Source organism: Salvia splendens, chromosome 14 (genome assembly GCF_004379255.2).
Source record: "Salvia splendens isolate huo1 chromosome 14, SspV2, whole genome shotgun sequence".
Classification (NCBI taxonomy): domain Eukaryota; kingdom Viridiplantae; phylum Streptophyta; class Magnoliopsida; order Lamiales; family Lamiaceae; genus Salvia; species Salvia splendens.
Genome location: NC_056045.1, coordinates 12,327,641 through 12,337,767, shown reverse-complemented (window position 1 = coordinate 12,337,767; position 10,127 = coordinate 12,327,641). Strand labels below are relative to the sequence as shown.

The 10,127-nt window shown below is 34.4% G+C and overlaps 1 protein-coding gene across 1 annotated transcript; it reads right to left on the bottom strand.

Annotated features, from left to right (window-relative positions):
• Positions 1-8,238: 8,238 nt before the first annotated feature.
• LOC121764203 lies at positions 8,239-8,859 on the bottom strand. Its single transcript, XM_042160259.1, has one exon. It carries the CDS (start codon positions 8,857-8,859, stop codon positions 8,239-8,241), a length of 621 nt encoding a protein of 206 aa, XP_042016193.1.
• Between the last annotated feature and the right edge of the window lie 1,268 nt (positions 8,860-10,127).

The window sequence follows — 10,127 nt, the reverse complement described above, 5'->3', positions numbered from 1 at the left end:
CGTTGCAAACATAGATGCACACTACATATATTGTACATCATACTTAAACTATACACAAAATATACACTCGTACACAATAAACAAACTGAACACACTACAAAAAAAATAACAAAATTTACAAGTCTCCCTAAGATTAGGAAAGAAGTCTGAAATGTAATTCATGCATCCTAAGAATATTTTTATCTTTTATTTCATCGGGGAATTTGTCTGTAAAAAAAATCGACCCGCTGATAGGTTTGAAAGTTCCTTTGCTAATCACATGTCCTGAAAATCTGATATTGGTTTGAAATAGTTTTAATTTGGGGGTGGATATAGCTAATCCATTTTTTTCTATGATTTTTAAGAGAGTGTCTAAATGTTTGATATGTTGATCAATATCTTGGGAAAAGATTAAAATATCGTCGATATAGACAATACTAAAATGACTAAGAGGATTCATGTTATCATTCATGATTTTTTGAAATTCGGAGGGGGCATTTTTTAGCCCAAAAGGCATGACATTCCATTCATAATGTCCGAAAGGAACCGTGAAGGCTGTTTTATATCTATCCTTTTCAGAGATCTGGATTTGCCAAAATCCAGACTTGAGGTCGAATTTGGAAAATATCTTAGCATTAAAGAGTCTTCCTATTAAATCCTTTTTGTTGGGGATTGGATACCTAATCCATTGTAGAACTTTATTAAGAGGTTTATAATTTATGACTAGTCTAGGTGTTCCTCTTTCAAGTTCTGCTTGTTTAACTACATAAAAGGCAGAATAACTCCAAGGAGATTTTGAAGGCCTTATAAGTTTCTTATGTAATAATTCTGTAATCTCCTTTTTATAAACCCTTTTCATAAGGTAATTCAATGACATGGTGCTTTCTATCCCAGAAGGCATTAGGGATTTCATTACAAACTCGTTTGACAAAGTTGTTTTCAATTTCCTTAATCTTTGAAATGATCTTAGGAGTTCTAAGTTGGTCTTCAATTCGTTGAAAAGGTAATTCTTCTTTTAGAAAACCAATTTGTTTTTGTTTTTGGGTAATATTATTAATTTGTCTGAATATAGAGTTATTCTGAAGATTAAGAATTTCTTGCTTCTTAATGGGAGAGATGAACTTAAAATTTATTTCTCTTCCCTGAACTTTGGTGGTAATACCACTATCATTGACATAGAAAGGATAAATCTGAGTTATGAAAGGTGTTCCAAGAATCATATTATATGTGATATCTTCAACAATAGTAAAGATATTCTTGAAACAATACCCATTGTTACAAATATGAGCTTTGGAGAGTTTGTATTTGATTTTTAAAAGGGTATTATTAGCAGTATAAAGTTTTTCTTTGGATTCGTCACAATATTTAGTAGGAACGATACCTTCTCTGATAATATTATGGTCTGCTCCTGAATCCACCAAGGCCATAATACTGGTTTTGAAGTCATTAACCGCAAGAGTGATATTAACATGCCATTTTTGGTATTCAATTTCTCGGATAACTTTTATAGAGTTATTTTCTGGATCAAGATTCTTCCGGTTATCAATTTATTTATTATTTTCAATAATAGGGAGTTTTGTCTCTATTTCAAAGTTCTTTTCTTTTAAATCATAAAATTCTTTATTAATTTATTTTTTAAGGCTATTATTTCACTTTGGAGGTCTTTGGTTGTTATTTGTTTAGATATGCTTTGATAGGGATATTTATCCCACAGTTTATTTAGACTAAATTGTTCATTGATGTTTATCCTCTTAGAAGTAGAAGGTTCTTAAAGAATGAAATCTTTTAACTTATTAAGGTAATTATCCCTTATATCGGTATCTGGGATTTCTTGGATAAGATCAAAGATGACTTCTTTCTTTTCTTTAGATATGACGTGGATACAATTTTTGCAAATATCTTTTCCATGTTCAATACTACTATGATAATCACTTTCGTCAGAGGTATCTAGCATCTCTTCTATTTCTTGACCGGACTCACTTTCTGAGTTAGAAGAGTTATCCTTTTCTCTTAAAAGATTATTGATTTGTTTACCTATTAGTCTAATGTTCTTCTTCTTTTTCTTCCAACATTGGTCTTCAGTGTGTCCTAATTTTTTACAATACCAACATTTTATATCACTTTTTCCTTTATCATTGGTTGGTTTATAAGTTCTTTTAGGTTTTGTTCTTCTAAATTTATTTTTGTAAGGTTTATATTCAGACCTTTGTGATTCTTTTTTAATCTTCCTAGTCTTCCTTTTAATCATAGAAGAAGGGGCTTCAATCTTTTCAATTCCAAACATTTCACAGAAACATCCTAATTCGCTCTTCTCTTTCTGTTTATATTTTCTGTATTTGTTTTGTATTTTTATTTCCATGCATAGGGCTAAGCCTTTTTTCTTGATAAAAGCAAATAATTACCCGAAAGTAATATTTTCAAAAGGAATATTCTCAGAATCTATATCATCTTTGATTTTTTGTATTATTCTTTCATTAAAAAGTTTGGGTAATCCTGCAATGAACCTTTCTTTCCAGAAAGCTTGATTACAGTCATTTCTTTTAAGAACCTGGGTTATGAAGACATCCTTATACCACCTATAATCAGATAAGGAAGGGCATCTAAGATTGGTCAGGATGATGGAAGAACTGTTATACTCCTCTCTCGGGTTTCCAATAAAATACATTGAAATAGTGACTACAAGGAAATCACAAGCATCGCTTGTTTCTTTTATTTCTCCATCTTGGTCTTCAATACTCACAACATGGCTTAAAATTTGTTCCTTTCTTCCAAGATCTAAAGCATTATCCCACCAATTTTTTAATTGACCAGTAAAACCATTAACAAGAAGGATGCAAGCTTCTCTTTCAGAAATTCCATTGTACCTATAAGCAATCTTTGCCATTCCCATTTCTCGCAAAGTATTAAGGATTTCATACTCAGATTTTCCATCTATTTTCCATTCTGTTATTGAATTTCCGTCGTAACTAGATTTATGAAATTGTCCTCTTTCTTCATAAAGCATATCTGCGGGTGAAGGTCTATTATAATAATTTTTATTACTATTAAACTTTTTTCTTTTAAATATCCTGTTAATCTTAAAGGGGGAGTTATCAGACTTTTTGAAAACTTCTTTTAATTTTTCAACAGAATCATTCTCCGTATCAGAGGAAGAACAACTTGCTTGTTCAGAACTTGATTCATGATTTTCTTGATGACATTAGTATTAGAGGTACTTGGCTCACCAAGTTTTTCAGAAACTTTTGTTAATAATTTTTCTGTTTTTAGGTTAAAAGTTACATTCTTATTTCTAAGAATATCATTACTTCTGAAAAAGGTCTAGAAGTATCATTCAGGATACTCTGTTTGACGGGTGAAGGGCTCTTGGTGGAAATAATATCTACTTGGTTAGCAATAGTGTTAAGAATTTGGTTTGAATAATTATTCTGCTGGATAATTCTCTGTAATTCTTCATTTTCAGTAGGATTTTTTTCATTAGGCTTTTTAGTTTGTTTAAAAGGGTCTGCAATAATTTCCCCTTTATAAGTTTGAATTTTTAAAGATTGAAGAAGAGGATGAACTGCCGAAATGATATATCGTTATTTGACAAACACCATTTTTTATAAGACTTGAATTAACTTCAATGGTAGGTTTTTTAAAACAATCATACCATCCTTCTGAAGAGAGGTATATTGCTATAAAATCATAAAAAAGAATGTTTGATTTTATTCTTTTCATTTCATTCATCCATTCATTCTTTATTTTGCTTCTAATCTTATTATCTAATTTGTTAAACCATCTTTCTTTTTCTTTGTAAAAAGGAGAACTTAATTCTTTATTCAAATACTCCATATCTGGTGTAAATTCTTTATTAAGAGTTATGACCATAGTACTTCTAGTGGGTGAGTAAGGGTCACCTATATTTTCTTCAACCGGGGAGTTTGACTGTGGTATAGGTGTTTTGAACGTCCAGTTTCACTCGGAAGGACTAGGAATATCTGAACAGGAAGCTCTACTATCCTCATATCTAAAGCTTCTATTGATTCTGTAGTTTGAGAAAGAATTTGTCCTATCAAATTTGACTGTTATAGTACCATCAGGTTCTTCAATTATTTGAGATGGTTCTCTCCTTTCAATGTCCCTGGGGATTTGAGGTTCTTTTATAATAAACTGACTTGGAATTGTCATTTGATTCCATTTAAGACGTTTAGGAGTGTATGTTGTGGATTGTTCAACATCTACTTTTAAGAGAATAGTTTCTCCTTTCACAAAAGGGTTCTTACTAAATTTAGGGTTCAAATTTGAAGACATAAGCCTAAGGTAGACTCTGAACATGACAGCAAAATTTTTGCAATTATGAAACTCATTTCCATGTATCTGAATGTCAAGCACAAGGGATTCTAAAATCATAGGGTCTGTCAGATCAACAGAAAAGTTCGGGGAGCAGTTGAAGTATATTGGGCCATTACAAATATTAGTTTGGACCATGGCTAAGATAGAAGTTTGATATTTCTTAAGTCTTTTGTCACTCAAAGCTAGGTAAATGGGTGTGTCGACTCCTATATGGACTAAAGGTTTGACAACAATTTGGGCTAGACCAAAATGGGCATACCTATGGCCTTTTTCTATATATTTTTATAGAATCTTTATTGAGGAGAGGAAAGCTTTCTGACTTGCGCAAGATACTTCTAGTTTCTTCATGAGTCCTTATAGAAAAGGCAGTCCTAAAATCTATAAGACCTATTTTATAAAAATTTTCAACCTTTTCTTTAGGGATACTTCAATCTAAGTAATTAATGGGTGCATGAATCTCATTACTGGAAACAATATTTTTATCATATTTCTTTTCAGTTTTGGGTCTTAACAGATTTACCAATTTACTGGCCATGGACAAACAGAGGGATAAGGGTTTAAAAAGGATCTGTTTTAGTAGAAAGAAGCTGGTCGAAGGGGAACACTATACGTGGAACACCTAAATTCAAGGCTTACCAACCGATTTACAAGTTTACCAATCCTGAATTCCAACGCTTCTTTTACTAGATTCAGATCTAAAATAGTCCTTACCTATTCTGCTTTGAGTAACATGACAAGTAAACATAGAACACCGGTTAATATACATTACCGCCATCGAAATGGCTCGGATACCAAATTGAATCAATCCCAGATTAATTATTCTGTTATTTGAATAAGAAATATGAATGAAGAGGTATGATGACAGGTAAATAACGTATGGAAAATCCACCGAGATCATCTTGCAGCTGGGCAAGTATATCAAAATGGTTTCCACAACATTGAAATCCAATGAAAAATCCACCGAGATCATCTTGCAGCTAGGCAAGTATAGCAAAATGGACTCCACTTGGATGGTGTACTGATTAAGCATGATAAACTAGGCAATATGAAAGATACTAAATAAAACAAAGTATGAGTTTTGAAAACTAACTTGTGGCTTAAAAACTTCAAGGGTTACAGAGGGAGGAGGAAGAGAGCAATGGTCTAAAAACTCTAAGACCGGTGTGCCCTTTCTCCTTAATTTACAAGCTATTTATAGAGCTACAAAGTTAATTATTACATAATATTATATTGCAAAAGATTACAATAAATACTACGTGCTTATCATCTTGGGAAGTGGTGGACACCTTTGATGATAACTCTTGACTTTTAGTATACTCTTGGAAAATTGTGATAAAACTTTTGTCTTTTGTGGCAAATATTCTGACAATCTTTCGATTAGGCAGCTAGTATGATTTGGATGATGTGAATCCTTCTTTTGCGTTCTTTGATGATTTTGATTCTCCTTTGAATAAGCTCTTCGATAGTTCTCATCTTTCTTTCATGGTCTTCCTTGAATCTGATAAATCCAGAAATTCTTTCTCTACTTCTTCGGATTTCATAGAAGACCTTGATCTTTCTTTCTTGATTTTTGATTTCTTCTTCTAATCTTCTGACTTCATGACCAAAATTCTTTCTTAATGGCATCTCTGTGCAGCAAGCATTATATGGATAATTTTGTTTCTTCTTTTTTTTTCCTCTTTGATTGCTATTTTCCTGAAAATTAAGAGATATTAAAAGTTATAAGGGTCTTGATCCCTAATAGGGTCTGAGGAGACGGATTCTTCAGATTTTGATCTTGAAGAAACAGAGTTTTGCGCCAGATATTCAAAGAATTCTTTCTTGATATTATCTGGAAGATGGTCCATATAACTATCAATTTTCTGTCCTGAACTGTTGGCCTTCTTGGCTGTTTCTGTTTTTTCTTTTCCTTTATCATTTTTTTGATAAATCACTTTTTCACCAGTGCTTAAAAAATGTCTAACAGCCAGTTCAGTTCCAATATGATTTTGGAACCTCGCCCACCATTTGACTTTATAGACCCTTGTCAGAGAATAAGGGTAGGGTCTGGATAAATTTTCTCAAAATTGAAATCTCATGCAAAAATCCAAGGAATTTTGAATTCAGCGTGGAAGATGATGAGCTTTTTATAATTTTTTAGAGTCGAAAACTCTGCAAAGACATTAAAACCTTCTTGAATTTGAAGATGAAGAATTTGGATAGAAGACCCCATTTTTCTCCACCAATCAACAAACCAGACGGGAGGTTGTTTATCACAGTTGTGGTGGAAAGTTATGAACCAAGAGTGGTTGAAGGGTCTAACTAAAAAAGCTCTAAACCAAGCATTCTTATAATCAATGTAATTATACCCCTGAGCTGGGTGGTTAACTGGGAACATTTTGAATTCACTTTGACCACCAAAAGTGGTAGGAGTATGAACTCTTTTGATAACACATTTTGAGTATTCAATCTCTTTAGATCTATCGTAATTGTGAGTTATTTCCACTGAATCAGAGTCCACTAGAATGAACTCATAATACTTTTGATCTTTAAAACGATCATCAGATTCCCAAAGTTGGGAAGGATTTGGAAAGTGATTTCTTGTCACGGCCGCACTACCTATGGATAGTATAGTACAAAAAATTCGTGACTAAAAGGGGAGGGTTAAGAGAAGTGGGGATGAGGAAAAAGGGATAAGTAATAACAAGTACAAATTCAGACGGAAATTATAAAAATATCATGTATACATCCTGAAATACTTGAGTAGGAGTAATATAGGATCAAAGGATATCGTTATGATACAAAATAGGATTTGAAGTTATAGTTTTCACAGCGGAAGTAAACAACACAGTTTCATGTATAGAGACATAAACCTCGGAGGTCTTACTAGATCAACTCAAAAGAACTTTCTCTCAACCCCCTTGCTTCACCGTTTTGCAGCTCAACCTGCACGTTTAGAAATACATACAGAGCTGAGTACAGGAGTACTCAGTGAACACAATGCCGAAAAATACAATTATATATTTGAAAATATTGTCACATCATTACAGCAACACTCATGGATTTTTTTTTTACTTAAAAGGCCTGAGCTTGCTAAAATTCTATGTTCAACCGCGGTCTAAGTTCATTTGCCATATCTTAACATTTGTGTACCGGGAAGGTGGCCACCTTCCACGACGGTCACATGACCGGCCAACGGCTCACGGTCCATTTGTGTACACTAGTCCAAGCAAGGTTTGCGGCCTTACTTGAACCCAAATTCGATTATAACATATTTGGCATAACCAAGGCAGATAGGCATAAATCATTTCTGACGGGACAATAACATTGACGAGCATGAGTTTGGATTTTCACCATAACAAATCTCGAAATTACTTTGCGATTTTTATCCACATTAGTATGTAGGATGGAAAGCTCACCTTATTTACTTTCCAACTATTAGGAAAAGATCCTTCGTTTTCCGTCGTTACTTTCTTCGTAAATCTCCTTCTTTGTGTTGCTTCTTGTTTCACGTCAAAACCCGGCGTATGTTTTAGTGTAGATGTGAATTTTATGAAGTGGTGTAATCTCTCTCTTTTTTTTTAAAACCTCAAAGAGGTGTAACAGAAGATCACATACATATATATAAGTGTTCATTGGTATCTTTTATGTACAATTCATGACACGTACTATTTACTAATCAAGCCTACATTCTTAGCTTTGATTAGTCAACAAAATGACTAATATAACCTACTCTTGACTCATCAAAGCTATTCTTGAAAAAAAAAAATAATATTCTTTTATTAATTAGTTTATTTATTTTTTTATTATATATATATTTTTAAAGTTGGGAAAAAGAGGGACATATACATATTTAGCCGTCACTTCTTACATTTATAACATCAAAAGTTCGGGTTGTCACATCCTCTCCTCCTTCAAAAAAAATTTCGTCCCGAAATTTGTTGTTTCTTACATAAACATTTCTGGGTATTGTTCTCTCATTTTCTCCTCTAACTCCCATGTTGCCTCTTCTTGTCCATGGTGATTCCACAAAACTTTCACTGTTGATATTGACTTATTCCGTAACTGTTGTATCTTTTGATCAAGGATAGCTATAGGTTTCTCTTCATAGTTTAAATCTGGTGTTAGACTAACCTCTTCATAGTGGATTATGTGCTTCGGGTCATAAACATATTTCCGGAGTTGAGACACATGAAACACGTTGTGTACATTTCCCAAGCTTGGTGGTAATGCCAAACGATATGCCACCGGACCTACTTCGTCAAGAACCTCGTAAGGCCCGATGAAACGTGGCTTCAATTTTCCTTTGATTCCAAACCTAGTTATCCCTTTAGAAGGAGATATCTTCAAAAACACCTTATCTCCGATGTTAAACTTCAACTCCGTCCGACGTGCATCGAAATAAGACTTTTGCCGATCTTGTGCCTCCTTGATTCTCAATCGAATTTGCCTCACGATCTCAATCATGTCATTTATCAAATCTGGACCTAGCATTTTTCTTTCACCAACTTCATCCCAGTAAAGTGGCGATCTGCACTTTCTTCCATATAATGCCTCGTATGGTGCCATATCAATGGTCGCCTGGTAGCTATTGTTGTATGCAAAGGCAAAACGGATTCTCAACTACCTCCTCTATTCAGTATGACTGCTCGTAACATATCTTCTAGGGTCTGAATCGTTCTTTCTGACTGTCCATCCGTTTGTGGATGAAATGCTGTGCTAAAATTTAGTATTGAGCCCAGTTCCTTCTGCAAGCTTTTCCAAACCCTTGAGGTGAGTTTCGGATCTCGATCCGAGGTGATTGTTATCGGGATTCCATGTAGACGTACGATTTCTTGGACATACAACTGAGCTAAATTCTCTGACCCATAAGTGATATGAATGGGAATGAAATGAGCACACTTGGTAAGGCGGTCAACGATAACCCAGATAGCAGTATTTCCTCGTTTGGTTTTAGGCAGACCTATTACAAAGTCCATTGTTATATGATCCCATTTCCACTCAGGGATTTCTAAAGGTTGCAATTTCCCATGAGGTCGTTGGTGCAATGCCTTAACTTGCTGGCATGCTAGGCATCTTTCCACGAACATGGTAACGCTTCTTTTCATACCATCCCACCAAAATTTCTTTTTCAAGTCTTGATACATCTTAGTGCTCCCTGGATGGGCAGTATACGGTGTGTCATGAGCTTCACTCAAAATCTTATTTCTGAGCTCATCATTATTTGGCACACAGATTCTCCCATCGAAGGTGAGAGCATTGTCTGCTTCTTCTTTAAAATTTTTTCCATCACCAGATCGTACTTTTTCTCGAATCTTTTCCATGATGTCATCTTGTCTTTGTGCGTTTATAATTTGAGTTCTCAAATCTGGTTCCATCACTAAGGTGGCAATTTTCGCTTCCACTGTTTCATGTGGTTGCACTACTTCCAGCCCCATTTTGTTGAATTCTCGCCATAGTTCTTCTTCTTGAGTGATCACCACTGCTAACTGCTAAGATTTTCGACTAAGAGCATCAGCTACCACATTAGCCTTGCCTGGGTGGTAGTTTATGCCACAATCGTAATCTTTCACTAATTCCAGCCATCTTCTCTGTCGCATATTCAGTTCCTTTTGTTCAAAGAAGTATTTGAGACTCTTATGATCAGTGAAAATCTCACATCGAGCTCCATAAAGGTGGTGCCTCCATATTTTCAGAGCATGTACTACCGCGGCTAATTCCAAATCATGTGTCGGGTAATTCATCTCTTGGGGCCTCAGTTGTAGTGACGCATAAGCAATTACTTTCTCATTTTGCATCAACACACAACCCAACCCATTCTTTGAGGCATCTGTGTA